The 22,135-nt window shown below is 40.6% G+C and overlaps 1 protein-coding gene across 4 annotated transcripts in view; it reads left to right on the forward strand.

The window, feature by feature from the left end:
• LOC147167134 (inositol 1,4,5-trisphosphate-gated calcium channel ITPR1) overlaps positions 1-22,135 on the forward strand; it is a 68,478-nt gene that overhangs the window by 33,150 nt on the left and 13,193 nt on the right. For 2 of the 4 annotated variants that reach the window (XM_086086030.1, XM_086086031.1), the window contains 12 exons: positions 5,516-5,648; positions 8,061-8,248; positions 14,778-14,961; positions 15,107-15,360; positions 15,762-15,962; positions 16,671-16,781; positions 16,848-16,943; positions 17,038-17,181; positions 17,251-17,358; positions 17,423-17,615; positions 19,688-19,810; positions 21,627-21,802. In XM_086086030.1, the coding sequence (XP_085942156.1) occupies positions 5,516-5,648; positions 8,061-8,248; positions 14,778-14,961; positions 15,107-15,360; positions 15,762-15,962; positions 16,671-16,781; positions 16,848-16,943; positions 17,038-17,181; positions 17,251-17,358; positions 17,423-17,615; positions 19,688-19,810; positions 21,627-21,802 (1,911 nt within the window). Of the gene's footprint in view, positions 1-4,473; positions 4,522-5,515; positions 5,649-8,060; positions 8,249-14,777; positions 14,962-15,106; positions 15,361-15,761; positions 15,963-16,670; positions 16,782-16,847; positions 16,944-17,037; positions 17,182-17,250; positions 17,359-17,422; positions 17,616-19,687; positions 19,811-21,626; positions 21,803-22,135 lie in introns of all 4 variants that reach the window. The other 2 variants (XM_086086027.1, XM_086086029.1) reach the window with 2 other exon arrangements.

Raw genomic sequence — 22,135 nt, forward strand, 5'->3', positions numbered from 1 at the left:
GTGTGGCACACAAGACTAGGAAAGTTTCGCTAGACTCAATGGGGATCCCTTCTAAAACTTCCACAAGTCCTGGAACTTTTCTGACACAAAAATCAAAAGACGTATGAATTGTGTGAATGAAAAATATTAATGTAACTTAAGAGGAATGAAATATTTTCAGAGTCTCAAGCAATGTCACAATCAACATTGTATCATCACATCACATGAACTCTCAGGCTTACATAAGGAGTTGAGCATACAAACTGTTGCGGGGTTTTTTTACTCTCAAGTTTGCCTCTTCACCTTGTGTGAGTGCGTGTGCACGGCCGTGTGCGTGTGCACGGTCCTATTATGTAAGCCCTTGTTTAGAGTAAGTCATGCCTTCCACCTCCCTTCTCCCTCACAAACATATGGTGGGATACTGTTTTTCAGTTTTTATAAGATTTTGCTACATTAACTTGATTTATTCAACTTTAGCTTTTGGAGTGCAGGTCAGCTGCAGTGGCCGTAAGAAGCAGGCTAGTGGTGAACACCAACGCTTCTGTGTCCCGCCACCATTTCAGCCCCCAGCACACAAAGAAACATTTGTTTCGGTAGTACTTTCAGAGACGTGTTTTGTCGAATTCAACGGACGCTGCTGGTCACATATACGTCATTCTGTTGAACTAAGAGTTGTGATTGTAATTTGTAACCGAGGGGGTTTGTCCCGGGGAATTTCCAGTTTAGTAGAATGTGATGCAGTCAGGGCGGATGTGGCAGCTGTGAGGGGTTACTCGGTGGTGTCTGTGGTCAGAGTGCGACCATTAACTAAATACGTCTTTGCTGCATTTGCTGCTTCTGGATTTGATGTGGCGTCCATAGACTTGTTTGTAGTTTTTGTGTGCAAAAGGAGCCAGTAAATTTTTTTTGTATTTCCTCACATAAGAGGTGAAAATACAGTTTGCATTAGTAACAACAATAAATAAAGTATTCATTAATTAAAGTAATACTTTTCATTTCTTAAAAATGAGAAATAGTAATTATAACTACAGACAAAGTGCAATTTCTGGAGGAATTGTGTGGGAATGCTGAAAGCTGAATGCTAAATTTAAATTTAAAAAAAATTGACTAATTATTAATTGTAGACTAATGATAAAAACAAACAAACTTGCAATCAGTCTAAGGTGGGTTTCGAACCATCACCTCCTGTTTACTGGACAATGCGCTGCCGCACTACCCACTGACCCACAGCAGACTTGCTGTCATTGTTAAAGTTTTGTGAAATGGTATTAAAGGATTTCAATTTCAAAGTGTCCCATTGAAAATGAATGGGGAAAAGTTGATATTTAGCATTAAATTGTGTGAAAACTGTAAGTAATATGGAGTCAGGAAGGCGTGAAATTTTTAAACAAATTAAAACGGTGTAAATCAGATTTATTATGTGGGAGTTTTGCACGGCAAAAAAGTGTGGCGAATAAAAAGTACCTGAAATAAGAAGAATAAAGGTTAGAAACAACATGAGTGGGAATGCTGTTTAATTAAGATGTCCATCATTTAAGGAGTATGAGAGAGAGAGAAAACATAAATAGTGCCCGAAGTGATTTGGTGTTTTGTTTACAGTCTGGAAAAATGCTCACCGGTAAATCAATTTGATTGTAAATAAGAGACTCATATTTTGTATGATCTCCCACAAGCTGCAGCTCAAGGAAACAACACTGACGTTGTATGTGCGTAATTAGCTCCTGACTTTGACTTCGACTGACAAGTTGAGTTGTGAAAGTGTCTGTGTTTGTTTTCTTTTCTTCTACTCTGTGTTTTCGTGACAGATGGCTGCTGTAAGCAGCTCTGTGTCACTGGTTTAGTGACCTGGTTCCTCTTGGATTGATTATGTAACTCTAACCCCTTCTGCCCCTCGCCTAGCCAAACCCACTGCCTTCCCCTGCCTTTTTACATAACTATGTAGAGCATTGCCTCTTAGCACTTTAAGGCGTCTTATTGTACATACTGTACAGTAAATAATCCTACTCAAAAGGGTCGCATAACCTGAATCCCTTGTGTTTGCGTGCACCATCAAAGAACAAACACAATCCGCAATGCAGAAAACACCATATCACTTGATATTGTGAGTCATCATTATTGTTATTTGCTCATCCTTGACTTTTAAATGTGATGTGAGTCAGTGCTTGTTTTTATTTTATAATTCCTGTGGTGTTGGCTTTGCAGACATCAAACTTGATTCCAAGGCGCTGTGCTTTTTTTAATTAATTTTTTAAAATAGTATCATTCAACCAGACTTTACCTCTTATACAGAAGTTCATTCAAAGTAGGGCTCGTTGCTAAAACGCCGATTCACTATTCCTTCCTACGTCAGCGAATACCGAATATGTGGCCAATTGCCCGCTTTGTGTTGTAGAACTGTAGTAAATAGTCCTCATGGCAAACATCCTGAAATGCAGGATGGGTTAGCCTGCATGCTTCATGGTACACTAGCTAGCCACAGACCATAGATATATTAGCAATAGGGAAAGCCTTAGCTTTTATTGATGACGCACATATAGACGCCAACTTATGTGAGTTTGGCTACAATAAGTCCATTAGAACGATATATATATTAGAGCTATAATACAAACCATGTGTGTCTAATGCTAACTAGCGCGCTACTCGCGGCACTTTTATCACTCAAAAAACCGCGTATTAGACCACGTGGAACCACACTGTCCCTCAGTGGCCAAACCGGGTGCAACATGAACAGCGCTCCAAATAAAGGCACGCACAGACAAAGGCAAGGCAGTATAAAATAATTTAAATCAAATCGATTTTGGGGCATTTAAAATCGATTCTCAATCGTACTAAATGGGAATTGTGATTCTTATGAGAATAAGAATGTGAGTTTGGCTACAATAAGTCCATTCGAACTATATATATTAGAGCTATAATACAAGCCATGCGTGTCATTTTATAATTGGGGTTGTAAGACCATTGCATGACTTTCTCAACATGGCAGCCACTCAGGGGGAAATATCTATGTATTGGTATCTATGAGGACAGACGTTTGCTTGAAAATTTCAAAATGTCTTGTGCAGCTTCTTGTGCTGTTGCTAACAACCGGGAAGAAGAAAAGCTCAGAGATTAACACGCGCATTTGTGTTTGCCGGGGGTGCCATGAAAAGATTGAGTATTGTAAAAAGAGCATCAGGTATGATTTCATGTGTATGGACTCCATATGCACATTCTATTTCAACTCATTCACTCCCATTAACGGCTATAAACGTCAAAAATGTATATTAGTGTAACTTTTTTCTCTCCACTTTTGTTAACAAAAGTATGAAAACTTAGAAATAATTGTTTTATTGTGCACTTAGACGAGATATAAAATTTGTGATTAATCGTGAGTTAACTAGTGAAGTCATGCGATTAATTACAAATTAAAAAAAATTGACGCCTGACGAGATGATAATAAAAAATTAGGGGTGTCCGGCGATTAAAAATTTTGAAAACGATTAATCACAAATTTTATATCCGTTCTAAATGTACAATAAAAAAAATCTAGGTTTTCATACTCTTGTTAACAAAAGTATAAAAAAATAGAAATAGTTAAAATGATTTTTTTACGTTTATAACCGTCAATGGCAGTGAATGAGTTAAAGGGGAAGTCACCCCCCCCCCCCAAAAAAATTTTTCTTGACAACTAGTATAAATACGCTATTCTGGTTAATTATGAGCTAAGCAGCAAAATCCAGCCGTTTTTATCAATATCAGAAGGCGACCATTTTGCCACTTGCTGTCGACTGAAGATGGCGTCACAGTTGCTCAGGTGTCAGGTAACAACCAATCACAGCTCAGCTTCAGAAAACAGATGAGCTATGATTGGTCGTTGCCTGAGCCCTGAGCAACTGTGATGTCATCTTCAGTGGCAAAATGGCCTGGATAAAAAGAACTGGATATTGCTGCGTAACTCATATTCCACAAATGTAATATTAATCAGAATGTCATATTTAGACTAGTGAGGTCACATATAACATATTATTGTCAAGAAATTTATTTTAAGATGTGTGAACTGGCATTTCCACATGGTTCAAGTCCAAACCTGTTCAACTGTCAAAAGTGCACTGGCACTAAATAGTTACTGTGTAAACAGAACTCTGGTTCCGGTGGCGTCACACCATTTGATCGGAGTCCGCAAGTTATGATTTGGTTATAAATTTGCCGAATTTGCTGAATTATCACTCATTCATTCTAATGCAAAGGTAGCGTTTCAAATAGATATGTGTTTACGTGATCTAATATTAAGTTGACTTGTGGCAGTGAGTTAAAAAAAAAAGAAAAGTTTTATTAAATGTCTTCTTTTAGTTTAGTAGTCTCATACACAATTTCTGGTACCAAAAGCATGGCAGCTCTCTCTCAGCAGACCTTTGCATGGCCTTTTGCATGGATTTGATTTTTGCTGTGTTTTTTTTGTTTGTTTTTTTACTGTGCTTGAATCTGTTTTGGCCTAACATTCATCACTGCGCCCAGCAGCTGGATCAGAACCAGCCTGAGAAGTTGTTGGAGGACCAGAAAAGGGTATGTGCATTTAGCTGTAGCAAGTTGTGGAGTAGAAAGTCATTCTGTATTTGAAGCCGTATGGCTATCTATCTCAAAAACGCTGCATAATATTGATTATGCGGAAATTTAGGCAAGGTCGTTTTGTGCATTGGCAGCTCCTTTTTTAGATAAGCTTCAAATAAAGCCTTGTTGTGAAGGCGCTATCATCCATAACCAATTACTTCGCGGAGAGAGGACGAGGTCAGGCAGACCCGACAGCAAAACACAATCATGAGACAAGTTTGTGGGAGTCAGCAGCTGCACCGCAGCTTGAGTCAAGTCAGCAAGTATCAATTTCAACTGCGGCACGGCCATTTTGCAGCAAGATGCTAAAAAAAAAAAAAAAACTCACTCAAAAAAGTCACAATATGGTGTGTCTGTTTGTTCTTCTGCCGAAGAGCAATACATGCATCATTTAATGTTCATCACACTTACGAGCTAATCTTTTCGTGTCCTTTTAGAGCACAACTGCAGGATCAGGTCTTGCATAATAAACGGGGACCACGCAGTTTGGCAGACCCGTCACGTAATCGCACGCAAATACGCGCACGAGCGCGCACAAACGTCCTCTTTCATTTCCGTCACGTTGTCCCACGGGAGGTCTCGACAGGTAGCTACGGGCTGCCGTTGCCATAACAACAGCAAAGTCGTGCTGCTTGACGCTCAACAGTTGATGAGTCACGATGCGAAAGACTTGGCCTCAGGTCCGCCTTCCTGAAGACCGCATCCTTAAATGTCATTAGGCTGGGTCACTGACGATAACAATCACAGCGGGTGGTGAATGACGTCAAATGTGGGTTCGGCTCGTTTAAACGTTTGAGAGAGTTCCTGCTAGTTTCATATATGCATAGTGATGTTGTGACGAAAACTCAGCGCACAAAATGGACGATGACTGTCCCCTGTTACCTAACACGCCCCCTGACACATGGCTGCAATCATGTCATTGCATTTTTCTTTTCTTTGCTCCTGATAGGGCGAGGCGCTGAGGCAGATTCTGGTGAACCGTTACTATGGCAACTTCCATCGGAGTGGTGGGCGGAGGGACAGCTTGACGTCATTCGGCAGTGGCCCCCTCAGCCCTGTAGGACCCGGCAAAAAACCGTCAGGTGGTTAACACTGATGATGCTGAATGCGCATTCGAACGACTTGGCCGCTGATTGCACACGCACACACATGAAAATATTGATTTCCCCGTCTGTAGCGTGAGAGGGATGAAGTCCGTTCTGGGATGTTTCGTTATCTTTAGCCAAAATATGTATGCCTCGTATAGTTGTAGTAAAACAAATGTCTGTCGGCGTGTTATGCAAGGATGGGTCTCGCTATCAGTCTGACCCTGAGCTCTTATCACTTTCAAAGTCGTGCACAGGCCTGCCCTTTGAGCACGACTAGCACCGCACACTTATCACTGATTGATAACGGAGTCATTGTTATGCAGTCAAAATACCAAAGCAGTCCATCTCTGCCCATTGCTGCACCCTTGATGTGTGTGTGTGTATGATGTGCCATTTCAAAGAATGTATTGATGCCAGCGCCTTGTTTTGGACGTTCACACTTAGAAATGTTTACAGTCTCTGCTATGGGGTCTTAGATAAAGGCTTCTGGAAGTATCACGTGCTTTCTAGTTTGTTGATGTGCAAAGGTGCCGCAGCCTGTGGAAACTTGCTTTCCACCTGTTGTAGAAATACTCACTGTTCGCAGGCATGCACAGTAGGGGTGGGAATCTTTGAATGTCTCATGATTCGATTCCGATTTTTGGGTCTGCGATTCGATTCAGCAGCGGCACCCCCCCCCCCCCCCCCGAATGATTTGATTGACAATGATGTGCAAGAAATTGTAATCTACTCCAGTCTGACTCGCTAATGCTAATTAGCGCGCTACTTGCGGCACATTTATCACTCAAAAGAACGGCTCCACGCTGAAAAAACAAACAAACTTTTATTAGAATAACTTGATCGTGACTTTTTCCTTCTACTTTCTAATGTGGCTACAACTTAACAGTGTATTAGACCGCGGGAAACCACACTGCCCCTCAGTGGCCAAACCGGGTACAACATGAGCAGCGCTCCAAATAAAGGCACACACAGACAAAGGCAAGACAGTATAAAATAATTTTAATAAAATCGATTTTGGGACATTTAAAATGAGAATCGATTTTTGGGGCACACCCCTAATGCACAGCCACAGTGAGAAATGTATTGTCACATGCATTTCAAAGGCTTTGAAAGGGATATTTTCAGCAGCAAAAAAGTCATATTGGTTGTTACCTACTTCCTCTGCACAGGTGATGTCATCTTCAATTGACAGCAAGTGGAAAAAAATGTTTTTAAAGGTATTAATTGTACATGAAAAATAATAAATTTATCAAATTCATTCTGGACAAAATGTGAACTTTTTACTGCTGAAAATAGCTCAATGAGTCAAGTATTCCTTTAAATATGGCATTTAAAAAAAAAAAAAAGAAGTAAACAACTTGATTGCCATTGCCCCCAAAAGTGTTTTGTTTGTTTGTAAGCAGGTTTGCACAATGTTAGCAGTGATTCTCAAAGTGTAAAACCAGTACCATATATAGTATGGGGCTTTATAGTGGTACATGAAAGAATCACTGGCGAAGTGTAGTTCAGTTGTATTTGACTTTTTAGTCAATATATTTTAGTGATAGACCGATATATTTTTTTTCATGGCCAATACCGATACCGATTATTAGTAGTCAAGGAGGCCGATAACCGATATTCATTTGCAGTAAGAGAGAACATTTTGTATAAAAAATAAAAAAAAAACTTCGTTGAAATGCCACTAAGCATGTTTGTTTAAAACAACTTTTCACATTTTCAACACTTTGAAGGTTTTTCTTATAATTTTAAATGTATAAGGAATATAGCTTTGTAAAAACTATCTGTGAATATCTTACAAATCCTGATGAAAACACCAAATTTGCTACGTTTGCAAGCATTCACCGTACAGTGAGATACTAGCTATATCGGTCTTCAGATTCGTAAAAAGGCCGATGCCAATATTTGTCAAAATGCCAAATATCGGCCCAATAATCCCTAATGCATTTGCATTTATGAAGAAATGTTTGTTTTTAAATATTTCACTTATGTGCAATATTTTTTTTAAATAAGTCACTTAAGTAAAGTTTTATTTTTTCCCAGAGGTGGGCAAAAAGGTGGAGGGCCCATATTCACAATTTTATTAATTTCTCAGGTATTTTATATATTTTTCATTATTATATATATTTTTCAGTTATCCACCACTGCAAACTGCAACCAAAGCAATAAACATATTGCTAAATCTGTTCCCTCTTTGACATGTGAATCAAAACAAATAATTATTTTCTATTTTTTTGGTACAGCCTTTGTTTTTTAGTTTAAATAAGTTGTGCGGGTTTGCCTTTTGAAATGAAGTGATAGGATTCCGCTCACCATACGCTTATAGTACAGAAAAATAATTCTCATGAACTGCAGTCACATGCCTGCTTTTGTCGCCCCTCTCCCATGTCGACCCGTGGTCTTTTATAGTGCTAGGGGTCCCTGGGGGCCTAAGTCGTGGGGAAATGAGCCTAGCGGAGGTGCAGTGCCACCTGGACAAAGAAGGAGCCTCCGATCTGGTAATCGACCTCATCATGAACACCACCAGTGACAGAGTTTTCCAGGAAAGCATTTTGTTGGCTATTGCGTTGCTGGAGGGCGGAAACCCCACCATCCAGGTGAGTACAACCCCGGCCCACAAGTGTATACCCCTCATTGAAGCAGCACATGATCTGCCAATGTGGTGAACACGGTTCGCCAAGATTTTCACCGCTTGATGTGTAGTATAATGCATGGTTCTAGGAGTATATGTGTCAGTGTGCCACCATGTGCTTTATTTCATAAGGTAACCTACACTAGGCTAACAACATCACTTCATTACGTATTATTATATATGACATATAAAATAGTTTTTCTTTCAGGATTGTAGTGCTTCTAGTCATACCACAGGCTTTTGGTTGTCTCTTTTTACTCAAGTTTTTTTTTTTTTTTTCAATTCTGTATCTGTTTGTCCATTGATGTGTGTCTTGTGATGAGTCTGCCCATCTATGGCTTGTTGTGCAATCACGGGGCTGGCGTAATCAGATTACGGCAAGGAAGCCGCTGCGGTGGAGATAATGCTCTGGCTTCCCACGGCTGCGGCAGAACCGCATCACGTGATGGGGTTTGTTACATAAAGCCTGTGTGAATGAACAATGAGGAATGTCTCAGCCTTCAAAACATTCCTGCTCCCTTGACTTCTCTTGTGGGTCGTGCTGGGCCTCCGGAAGTGGGACAGTGGGGAGAGGAGGTGGAGGGACAGGGTGTGGGGGTGTGGGGGGAGGGGGGGGGGGGGGTCAGGCAAAGAAGAGGAATTTGAAGAGAGACTGGAGCTCCTTTTTTTTCCTGGCAGTCTACAGTTATCAGGAAGTAGTTATTCGATTGTAAACTTCCACACAGTGCAAACGTGTGTCTTCATAATACTTCAAGTATGTTATATGTGACCTCACTAGTCTAAATATGACATTCTGATTAATATTTCCTTTGTGGAATATGAGTTATGAAACAAAATCCAGCTGTTTTTATCCATCCCAGGGGGCGGCCATTTTGCCACTTGCTGTCGAGTAAAGATGACATCGCAGTTGCTCAGGGCTCAGGCAATGACCAATCGCAGCTCACCTGTTTTCTGAAGCTGCGCTGTGATTGGTTGTTACCTGAGACCTGAGCAACTGTGATGTCATTTTCACTCGACAGGAAGTGGCAAAATGGCCGCCCCCTGAGATGGATAAAAACGGCTGGATTTTGCTGCTTAACTCATATTCCACTAACGCAATATTAACCAGAATACCATATTTAGACTAGTAGGGCTGCATAGAACATGTTATTGTCAAAAAAAAAAAGTGAGGTTGACTTTAATCAAATCATTTAGTTGAGTGTAACTAAACCTTGCCTTTTGTCACATTTTGTCAACTTGAGTTAACTGAAGTTAACCTTTGATTTCCACATGTGGAGCTGAGCACCTGTTAGTAATTCTTTATGTTGTTCCCTCGTAACTCAGTTAACTATTTACTCATGACCTTCAGAGCGCACAGAAATAAACCACTGGCCTGCGTACTCCTTTCATGCAAAGCCGGGGACATGCCGGTGCCCTTTACAGCTTTTCAGACTTGCTTTGACACATTCCAGCTTGAATAAAATTTCCTGAATTTCTAAACTGTGTTGTGACAAATTGTGATTGCCCGCCAGCCGGCCATCTGGCAACAGCACGCGCTACAGGTGCGTGTTCACCCGTGTTGTGAAAAGTCCCGGAAAAGTCGCAATTGTGCTCTCGTCGTGTAAAAAAAAAAAAAAAAAGATGAGGCGGGTGACGGAGCCCAATGAGGAGGGAGCCGCTGCATTTGCTTTGCATGTGGCGCTGCGTGACATGAGGGGAGGGGGCGCAAGTATAAATAGCTGTTACATAACATCCCTTTGTTGATGCCAAGTCGCTGAGCGGAAGGAGAGAAAGGGAAGCGCTATGACCTTGTTTTTCAGCGGACCGCCTCCACCTCGCACCTCTCCTCTCTGTCTCATTCCAATCAGAGTTTGTCTCCATGGATACAGACAGGCTGTGTTTACCCAACACCACACAGGGCGGGGGGCTGCGATGCGTGTCCCTCTCCTCTCTCTCTCTCTCTCTCTCTTTTACCAGCGTTTTCTGCTATTAGCCTCCCTCCATCCTCTCCTTGACAAATGTTACAACATCCATCACGTCATCTCTTCATCGGGGTATCCTTGTCATTGATATGCAAACACAGATGGGGTGCTGTGTATGAAAGCATTTATTCAATATCCTTGATATTCAGCTTGAGGTCCGTAGACTGGTATGCTCCTAATGTTTGTTTTTTTCCACTACTTTATGACATTTTTGCACACGAGTAGGAAAACTTTGATGTACTAGTAGAACAATTACATTTGACCAGTGAGACAAAACTGCACTAATTGACAATTACTAATGAAGTTGGGATGGGCAGCTTTGATTTTTTTTTTTTGGTGAGCAGAGGCTTCTACCTCGCAAGCCTTCCATGAAAGCTTTGCCGATTGACTTTTCTTCTGATTGTTGAAGCATGCACGTGTCCCAGATGCAACAAAAGAGCTCTGCAAATCCCTTGTGATGTGATGTTTTCACCTGAATTATCATTTTTCTTGTGGTTCTTGCTGATATTTTTAGAAGGTCATCCACTTCTAGGCAGGATTGTAGTGATTTCTCTAGTTCCAGATAATCTGCTTCACAGTGGAATGATGAAGCTAAATTTTTTTTAGATTACTTTAGAGCTTTCCCCAGACAGATGTGCTGTCACTACCCACTTCCTGAGGTCCCATGAGATTTCTCTTCCTCTCAGAATGACTGACCTGTACGGGTTCACGTGGATAAGACTAAAGTGACGTGGTTTTGTCTCCGTATCAGTCAGTGATGCACAATTTCTTTGCTAAAAATGTCATTGATCCATTTCAGTGGTTAGTTTAGCTACCAATTTGTCCTACCTGATCCTACTTGACTGCTTGTTTTAAGCAATGCAACTCTGGGTTTTGCACCCTACATGAATTGACCAAAAACTATTTTTAATTAAGTTTGGACTACACAATTGATTAAAAAAAAAGAACAATGCATTGAATTGATTAATCTACACCTGTTATTTCATATAAAATGTAATACTTCAGATTGAACAACAAAATCAGGTTGAAACAATCGGAAAGTCCAAATTGCTCAAGAGGTTCATAAACTTTTGAGCAGCACTGTGTGTGTGTGTATATGTGTGTGTGTATGTATGTATGTATATATATATATATATATATATATATATATATATATATATATAATTCAAAAGTTGAGTATTACTAGTAATATACAACTGTTCTAATGTTCTGACTTGGCTTACTAGTGAACGCATACTAGTACACGGATCTTAAGCCGGATATCAAAACAGCTTCCCATAAATAATTTGTGTCAGTAGTTTATATTAATTTCTGAAGAAACCATGACAACAATATATTATCTGATGCTTTTTATTCCGCTTCCATCTTTGTTTTCATTGTTGTAGCATTTACACTGTCAAAAAAATGTTTCTTAAATCTGCTTTTATAGATGAAAACTAGGGATGGGCGAATACTGAAGTATTGAGCTGATACCCGGCATCATCAGGAGCTGGAAATTAGAAAAATAGAAAATTGTCATTAATATCATGCAATTTTAAGGAAAAATCTCTTTCTTTAAATATTATCAGACATTGTTTTTTTGGGGGGAGATTTTATGTATAAAAAGTATTAGTAGTATCAGTGCTCGGTATCGGTGACTCCTCAAGAGTTGAGTACAGTACTCGTATTGGTGTTGGGTCTGAAAAAAGTGGAACATCCCCATTGAAAACTATTGGTAGTGTTGGGGTTAGGCTAAGAATTCTTAAGTGACGCGTGTACAGTATGCCTCTCCAGCCTCCATTAACCAAGCAAAATGTATTTCGCCACTGTGAAATTCGATGATACTACCAAGTCAGAAGTGTCGTGCCAACTTGTACCAGCCCCAGGACCGCATCGCATACCCGGCTGCACACCCAGTTTATTACAATGGCGACATGAACACGCTGATGCAAATATGATTACATAACTTTGGCAGGACTTCAGTCTTTCTGAGAGCTTGTGTGACAAGTGGGTGTGTGTTTTTTTTTTAAACATGGGCATGTGCCTGTTGCTGGAGACAGCTGACCTACTTTTGTGGGTCTGTAAAAGTCAGTGGGTGTGGACGCAGTGTGCGCCCGCTCGCGCTGGAAAGTATGTGTGTGTGTGTGTGTGAGACTTATGTAATTGTAATGGGTGTGTGTTTGTGGGAATAATGTAATGACGAGCGTTTTTTTCTCTGCACATTCTGGTTTAGTCGATGCCAAAGCTACACCCCCCCCCCCTTCCTTCTTTGGCTGGCTAATTTTAAGACAAGGGCATTGTGCCTCCCATCAGCTACCGCCGCAGACATGCTGCAAGATGTGAGCAGGGTGTTAGTTACGGGCAGACACTCTCAGCCGCCCTTCGTCATCAGGGTTGTTTATTGGATGACGGCCTCGCTCAGCAAGCCCCTCCCCCCTTGATCTGCTATCTGCTTGTCCCTGAGTGTTGACAGTGCGTACGTGCAGGAGAGCTCCTGCTTAGTGGTGAAGGCCTGCTCTGGGGTGGGGCATGGGCCTGTGGAATCTGCTCCAGGGCACAATCGCATAGTTTACTCTTGAAGTGGCTACAGAAGAGATTTGAATTTAATTGTGTTAACTTGGTGTTAGCTTGCCTTCATTGTTTGCTTTAATAATAAATTGGTCATAATTGTGCTCTTTTTTTAAACTGAAAATAATCTCACAGGGTTATCTGATGACCATGCGCTTGACACGAAGGCTTGTTTTTGTCAATTTTTTCCCACTTTTGCTCCCCCAGTAGCCCAGTTTTGCATTTAACCTGGAAAGACGGGTGGTTACATAACCGCCACTGGCCCACATACTGTCTCACGGAGTATTCTGTGTCTCTTCCTCTCTTCCAGTCATCTGATTTCCCAAACCCCCCCCCCCCTCTTTTATTTTCCTATTCCTCCTGTCTTGCTTTTCGTCTCTGGACTCTTTTACCCCACCGTCTTTTTGTCGGTGTAAGTAGGCGAGACTTCTCCCTCTCGTGTCATTTTTCACCCTGTTTGTGTGGTGAGTCGGCCTGTGCTGGGTGAGGCCTTTGCAAAAGGGTGCTATAGATAAGAACTGTTACATAATCAAAACAACATTCTAGTGAGCTGGCCGGCGCACACTGTACGTGATTTACAAGTGCTCGAATTCTACATGACCTCATCCCTGAGCGATAATTGAACTGTTAAAATTTGTAAAAATGTGCAAGAGAGATTTATGAAACCTAATTGGTTTGTTATATTAGGGTTGGAAATAAGTCATGCAATAATTAATTGATTAATGGACACCGTATCAATTAGCAAATCAATCTATTTTGATAATCAATTAATCGTTTAGAGCCACTGTCCCAACTTTTCTTGGATTTCTTTAGTCCTTCATGGAAGCAGACTGATCCTCTTTGTATTTAATGAAAATAAGACATTTGCAAACATCTGCTTTTACTTTGGAAATCAATGACCAACATGTTTGCCTATTTTCTGATAAATATTATGGACCAAACCAGTAACTGAATCAAAATCAATATATGGACAAAAAAAAAGGGGAAGTCCACCCCAAAATTTTGGGGACAATAATCTGTTTTATGCAGCCCCACTGGTCTAAATACGGCATTCTGGTTAATATTGTGTTAGTGGAATAGGAGTTAAGCAGAAAAATCCAGCCGTTTTTATCCATCTCAGGGGGCGGCCATTTTGCCACTTGTTGTCGACTGAAGATGACATCAATGTTGCTCAGGGTTGATGTCATCTTCAGTCGACAGCAAGTGGCAAAATGGCCGCCCCCTGAGATGGATAAAAAGGGCTGGATTTTGCTTCATAACTCATATTCCACAAATGTAATACTATTCAGAATGTCATGTTTAGACTAGTGAGGTCACATATAACATATTATTGTCAAGAAATGTTTAAAGTAGCACTAAGAAACTTTTCAACCTTGATCAAATATTTTCATAACTCTACTGATGAAACATCGACTTAAAACTAGTTGAATGGTACCTTTGCCATGGCCTGAGGGGGTCTGTATCAATTTTACTGGCACCAAGCAACTTTGAGGAGGGTGGTAGGAACACTGCCACACAAAATAACTACAAATGTGCTGACTGCTTTATGGCATACATCACTTTCCCCTTCACTCGTTCGTTACAAAGTCAATTTGAATGTCGATGCACGAAAAAACAACGCATTGCTTTTGTCTTCATGGGAAATGTGGTCTTCTTTCAGGCATAACATTACCACTTTTGTCCATATGGCGCCGCCATAATCAACATACACTGAAAGTTCCTTAGTGTTGCTTTAAGGTTGAGTTCCACTTTAAATATATCGCAAAAATAATATTTATTGTTAGTTTGTAATTTTTTTATCATTAAACAAAGCTGAATAAACAATGAAAATCATTTAGTAAACAGTATTCAGAAAAAAATGATTTTGCAGCATTTTTCAATCATTCAAACAATTGATCGAATAAGTGATTCAAAAATATAAAATTTTGGCCATTTCCATGTCACCTCTGTACACCATCAATGCATTTCCCTGTGTTGTGTGTCCAGCGTTCATTCTTCTGCCGCCTGACAGAGGACAAAAAGTCTGAAAAGTTCTTTCGCGTTTTCTACGACCGCATGAAGTTGGCGCAACTGGAGATCAAAGCTACAGTGACAGTAAATACCAGCGACCTTGGAAATCGGAAAAGAGACTACGACAGCCAGGACAAAGACACCCCAATCCGCAAAAAAGGTTTGTGGTTACCTCTTTGATTTAAGCAAATAGCTAATGGACCCCCCCAGTCTATAAAAAAAATATATATTTACCAATTATTTAAAGTATGTTTACTTGTATATTGGGGCTTTCGTGCGTGATCATAACACAAACAATATTTCAGCAAGAGAATCATCAGTCGTCATGACAGAAGAAGTGCGGGAGCAACTACTTGAGGCCTCGTCTGCCACCAAGAAAGCTTTTAACTCTTATCGGCGGGAAGCTGACCCGGAGGACCACTTTGCCTCAGCAGACGGCCAACCAAGCACCGGTGACAAGAATCAGGACGAAGGGGAGATGAGCTACGTCATCATCATCATGCAGCCCATCCTTCGTTTCCTGCAGCTACTTTGTGAGAATCACAACCGTGACCTGCAGGTTGGTCCGTCCAAGCAGCACAATTGTTGTGTTGCACAGTTTGCACTCATTCTTGACTGCACTTCCTCTTTTAAACGGCCGTTGAATTCACATGTAATCATTTCAACCTCCTTGGACTTTTCTTGTGATTGGTGTTTATAGTGCTTTTTATTACTCACAATTACTGGGAGCAAAAAAAAAGAAGGAAAAAAAAGAAGAGTTTGGTGGCACACAACTTTGAATCTTGTTTTAAAAAATTGTGAGTATTAAAGGAGCATTAAAAAATATTATATATTATTATATTATAAATATTTTTTCAGATTAACAATCAATTTAACTACGATTTTTTTTAAATATCGTACTGTGTCTTTTTAATAGTACAGTGTCCAGCTGACAAACTTGAACTGCTTTTATCTCATCAGAACTTTCTTCGCTGTCAAAACCACAAGAACAACTACAACCTGGTGTGTGAGACCCTTCAGTTCCTGGACTGCATCTGTGGCAGCACGACAGGAGGTCTGGGCTTGTTAGGATTGTATATCAACGAAAAGAATGTTGCCCTCATCAACCAAACTCTAGAGAGCCTCACAGAATACTGCCAAGGTCCCTGTCATGAAAACCAGGTACACAACAATGTTTTTTTAGTTAACGGAAACTAACGAAAAAACTAAAATTCCAAAGCAATTTTGTTAACGAAATAAAATAAAAATTAAAATGCTTAAATTGTATTTATTTTTTTAAACGAAAACTAACTGAAACTACATTTTATTTTTTACAAAATTAAAACTAACTATAATTATAGTGAAAATGTCCATTTTAGTTTTTGATAATTAATTTAATACATTAGCCTTTGGGGATGATTTTAATTGTGATTTTAAGTATTTTTATTTAAATATTAACCGGAATGAAGATGTTTGAAAGTGTGTCACACCGAAGTGACATCATCTAGCAGCAGCCAATAGAAAAGCACTTTCAGATGACGCCGCTAATTTGCCTGCTTGACTTTTGGCTCCAATGGCTCGGCTCGCCTGCTTTTTCATTTAATTCAGCCGAAATGCAACGCTAGGCAAGAAATGTGTTCGTTTTTTTTTATTTTACCATGGTGTTTATTAAATATTGTGCACAAGTAATACACATTTAAAAAAACTAAAACAAAATCTAATACTGAAACTAACTAAAACCAAGTATAAAAAAAAAACTACAACTAATAGAACCACCCTTAAAACAAAATAAAAACTAACTAAAATGAAAATTCCAAAACTATAACCCTGGTACACAATAGATGTGACAATATTAATATGCACTTTTGTTCCCGCCCACAAATGCCTCAGAATTGCATTGCCACTCACGAGTCCAACGGTATCGATATCATCATTGCTCTGATCCTTAATGACATCAACCCACTTGGAAAGAAGCGGATGGATTTGGTGCTGGAGCTCAAGGTGAGGTGAAAGTTGAGGGGAAAGCTTTACTTGACTCCTTTCTAAAAGCTCGTTTCTTATTCGTAGAACAATGCATCCAAGTTACTGCTCGCCATTATGGAGAGCCGTCATGACAGCGAGAATGCTGAGAGGATCCTGTACAACATGAGACCTAAAGAGCTTGTAAGGACCTTGACTTTTTTATTATTATTTTTTTTCCATCTTAAATGCAACAACTCCCAACTCGGTAGTAATAGTGTGATTTGTATCTTTCAAGGTGGAGGTGATCAAAAAAGCCTATCTACAGGGAGAGGTGGAATTTGAAGACACGAAGGAGGAGGAAGATAATGGTGATGATGAGGAACATGACGCAGCATCTCCCAGAAATGTTGGACACAACATTTATATCTTGGCTCACCAGGTCTGATTCAACTACAGAGCCAAAAATCGTCACAGGGAATAACTTCCTGTTTGTGTGTTTGTCACACAGCTGGCCCGTCACAATAAGGAGCTGTCCATAATGTTGAAGCCTGGAGGAGGTAGTGGCGATGGCGATGAGGCCTTGGAGTTTTATGCCAACCACACTGCTCAGATAGAGGTAATAAACAAAACAAACAACCAGGGAATCGACTCACAAATGGCGATTGTCAACTCGTGTCTAGATTGTGCGCCAGGACCGTACCATGGAAGAGATCGTGTTCCCAGTCCCCAACATCTGTGAATTCTTGACCTCCGAGTCTAAGCTTCGGGTCTACTACACCACAGAGAGAGACGAGCAGGGCAGTAAGATCAACGACTTCTTCCTGCGAGCAGAGGACCTCTTCAGTGAGATGAACTGGCAGAAAAAACTTAGAGGTATAAAGTAGGCTAATCCAGTTTAGCTGTAATGCTGTGTACCATTTTTCCCCATTCCATTTCCTACTACACTATTGTGTATTTCAGTTGAAAGAGTTGGGTTAACAGCAACAACAAGTAGAATAGAACATGGATTAATGGATATGGATTGGACTACTATATACTTATTCTCGAGTCCGCGATCATTTATTTTCCATTCAAGTCTGAACACGCCATCTCTCCTCTATGTACAAGTGTTTGCACATTTCTACTCTCTAAAATGACAACGGGGACTTTCCGAATTCTCTGTGCCGCGCAACCTCATGAATCACTACTAAGATATTGCTTGCGTATGTACACAAACATAAAAATACAGGCCTGCACCCACGCAGTCACATTTCTAATCTGTCACTCCAAAGACGGATCAAATGACTTGCGCCTCATTATCATTCTGTCCAACACTGGAGTTCAGTTAAAATTATATGCAGCATTTAAAGCCATTTCTTGTTCTTACCATAGTTTAGTACCATTAAAAAAATAAAAAATTAAAATTAAGATTGAAGTAACAACGAACGCTCCTTTATGTAGTTTATGAAGCGGCTGTGAACAAGTTGGTAAGAATGTAACTTCAGAGGTATGCATTCGCACTGGCATATCACTACTGCTGTTTGCTTACTGTTACTACTGTGGAGGGTGAAAGGCAAAGTTCAGATGAATATAACGAAACAGACTGGCAGACAATGAAATACATTTTCTTCACAATCAGAGGTGGCAAATCCAGGTCCAGGAAGTAAAAACCCTGCCATGGTTTGGTTTTAGCCCCTGGTGCTAGCCAGCTAGCTCCCATGGTGCTTATTTACCTGCTAGGGAAATAGCTAGCTAGTTAGCAAGCGAGCATCAGGGGCTAAAGCCAAACTGGGGCAGGGTTTTTACATTTTCTGGACCTGGATTTGCCACCTCTCATGTTAGGTTGGTTTCTCAGGAACAGCAATAAAGTTCCTGGGTCAATGTGACCCACGCTATTGTAACAATCCGCAGTGTGGCACCGGGGTTTTTGTGGGCATGTTCTTTTTCGTTTTTTTGTGCAGTGTATGTTTTTGATGCCGGGGAGGCACGATAATTGTATTGCGGTGGCGCCTAGCCCACTCCTAGCCCATTTTTTTTTTCTTTTTAATAAAAGTGAACCTGTAGATTTCCGTTGCGCTCCCGTTTTTTTGTTGTCCCGCTACGCCGTCCATGGCCAACCGGCCACCGCGCATTACACTATATTAAATGATATAAAGTGCATCTCAGTAAACATTATTAACCACTTTCATTGCAAATATTTCAAATGAACCATTTTTAATAAGTTTCATCATGAAATACTATTTGTAGTTTTGTAGCGTTGAAATGGGTCAGTATGACCCGGGCTATGTAGCGCCCTGATAATGAATTATAACTAAAGATGAACAGTTTTCAATGCAAATATGTCAAAATGAAACATTTTAATTGTCTGTTGATACAGTTTCATACCAAAAACGACTAATTGTAAAATGGGTCAATTTGACCCAGGTTAAGTTTAATGTTCCAAAAGCATTCCGATAAACATTTAACATTTAATTGAAAATATGTCAAAGTGAACCATTTTAATTGTGAATTTTCATAGCAAAAAAAAGTGCAGTTTTCAATGTTAAAAGGGGTCAATCAATTTGACCTGGATTATGTTTAATGTTCCAAAGGCTTTCCGATAAACATTTAACATTGATTTGAAAATGTCAAAGTGAACAATTTTAATTGTCTGTCGATGAGATGTTTCATGGCAAAAAAAAAGGGAATTATTATACTATGGGTCAATTTGACCCGGAATGTTTGACATTACAAAACCAACACAATAAACATTGTTTTAGCTTATTATTAACCATTTTCATTTCCCATTAAAATTAATAATTTCTTACAGTCTATTGATATGAATGTTGGGTCAATTTGACCCGGCATATGGTCAAAACGTTTACTTAAGCTAACATTTGTTGTGGGTAATTTTAACCCACAACTTCTCAGGAAGGGTTCATTTAGAATCTTCAACTCCCAAATGTAACCATTTCTTTCATCCCCAGCCCAGCCGGTGTTGTATTGGTGTTCCAGAAACATTTCGGTTTGGAGCAACGTTTCCTTCAACCTGGCTGTGCTCATGAACCTGCTCGTCTGCTTCTTCTATCCATTGGAGGGGATACACGGAGGTCAGTCATGACCGCTGACCCCATCTAATGTCACTGAGGATGTCATTTTGCATTTCTTGACACTTGTAATAAGTGAGGTAGACCATTTCTGCTTGATTGGCGTGCTAATGGAGATTTAGAGAAGCTTTTAATATTCACTTTTGGCCACAACTCGGGGTCAAACTGAGGTTGTGTGCTCAATAATGCAAAACAGGAAGGACAGCGGCTCGGCCGCATGCTTTTTCTGCCCCGACCTGCTCTCATTATGAAGAGTGTCTTTGAATGACAAACTATGCGGAAAATGCAGTGTTCTCTTACTGTGAAGTGTTTTCTTTTGACAAAAAATATTTGGTGTGTTCTGAAATCACATGGTGTAGCCACCCACAGAGAAGCACTGAAGAGATGAATCCTTCCCTTGAGCGCTTGACCCACTGATCTGCTTTTGCCCTAAAGTTCTGATCTGCTGACTTTTATCACCTGACCAGGATATTAAAGCGCATGACCTGAGCATAACCCTGTCTTTGTTTGAGGCACACCCTTTGCACATAGACAAACTTGTTCCTTTCAGATTAGTTTCCAGACTGCTTTGGCTCACAAAGAAGTTGTCGTCTTTTGGAACTGAGAATGTTGCATTTTGTATTTTGCTTGTTTTGATCTCAGTTCAAGTGAGTAGTGAGCATGAGTAATGTCTGACTGTGTTTTCCCCTCAGCGCAAAGCGTCACGTGAATTGGCAGTATACCTTTGGTCGGCTTTAATGAGCACTTTTATGGTGCGACAGCCTTTGTCCTCCTGCTCACACTTACAAACGCACACACAAACTGCCCTCCTTTGCTCGGTCGGGGCTTTAGAATAATGTTATAAGAGCAGGAAATCTTGGCCAGTGTGTTCTGCTGCCGTACATATAGAGTACATACGTACGCGCATGCCTGACTGGCTTTTGACTTGGCGCTTGGGCTAACATAACACGTGTGTAAGCACTGCGTGCTTGCCACATTCTTCACTGACAATTTAATTGATGCCTCTAAAGTTTGAACCTGAACAACCTCTTGTACCTTCGCGAAAAGCGTAAGGTGGCGAATTGTAATTACGGATACCGCATGTAAACGTCCCTGTCACATTTCTGGCTCTGTGTGTTGCTTACTGTTCTTTCCTGATGAATCTTTCAGCCAAAGTATTTTTAGAGATGGCTGTTATGTAAGTGGCACCTGTCATATGATCTCTACATGAGTTGGGAGGGAGAGAGAGAGAACTAGAGCAGTCGAGGAGGGGAAAGAGTTTTGACCACTCTGCTTTTTAGATTTTTCATTTTAATCAGGCATGCTCCCTGTACCCCGTTTCTTTGCATCTTTGCCTTCCAAACAAGATGGCAGGATAATTTACAAGTAGGGTGTGGCCTCTATGCATTGAGTTTTTTCATTTAGTGACACGTCGCCACATAAACCCCTTGAGGAGTTTCATGTGGCGACGTGTCAGGTCTTCACTCACTAAAGACCAGCCCACATGCTCAAGTCACACAAAATGTGTGTACTGTACCGTCAACTACTTTTAAGGTGTTACGTAAGTGAATCTTGTTGGGTTCAGTCTCGCTAATGGAAGCCCCAGGGTTTTCCCGCAAGGTGGAAACCAGTTTTATGTATCCAGAGGTGGCAAATCCAGGTCTAGAAAGTTAAAAACCCCGCCACAGTTTGGCCTTAGCCCCTGGTGCTAGCTAGCGAGCTCCCTAGCTAGCTCCCCGGGTGCTCCGTTACCTGCTAGGGAGCTAGCTAGCTAGCACCAGGGGCTAAAGCCAAACTGCAGTTTCTGTGTGGTCAATCAGCTGGCATGAATCCCTTGCAGGTACGCTAGACACCCACCTGTCTGCTCTGCTGTGGATGGGAGTGCTGGTAACGCTCATTATCGTGATCATCATGCCCCAACCGCTGGGCATCCGAGCTCTCGTCATCGTCACAATCCTCCGTCTCATCTTCTCTGTTGGCCTGGAGCCAACGCTCTTCCTCCTTGGGGCCTTCAATGTGAGTCGTCTGCCTACTTTTTACCAATTTGTTTCTGCGCTCGCAAATAGATGTTGATTTATTTGCCATGTGAATGAGTTAACTTTTTTTTTTTTAACAATATTTAGATATGAAAAATTAAAATGTTTGATTCTAGGCCTCTGTGTGTGGAGTGTCCATGCTTTCCTTACTTGTGTTCTCTCTGGTGACTACAGCTTTCCCCTCCAGTCTAAAAAAAATTATCTTACAAGTAATAGCAAGCAGTGTTGATGTGACCTTGTCACAGGGAACACATACAGTTACTGATAAAAACAAACAAACAAACTGTTAAACGTGCATGTGGTGTTTATTCCA

Source organism: Leptonotus elevatus, chromosome 10, assembly GCF_054856555.1.
Source record: "Leptonotus elevatus isolate MCC_2025b chromosome 10, RoL_Lele_1.0, whole genome shotgun sequence".
Classification (NCBI taxonomy): Eukaryota; Metazoa; Chordata; class Actinopteri; order Syngnathiformes; family Syngnathidae; genus Leptonotus; species Leptonotus elevatus.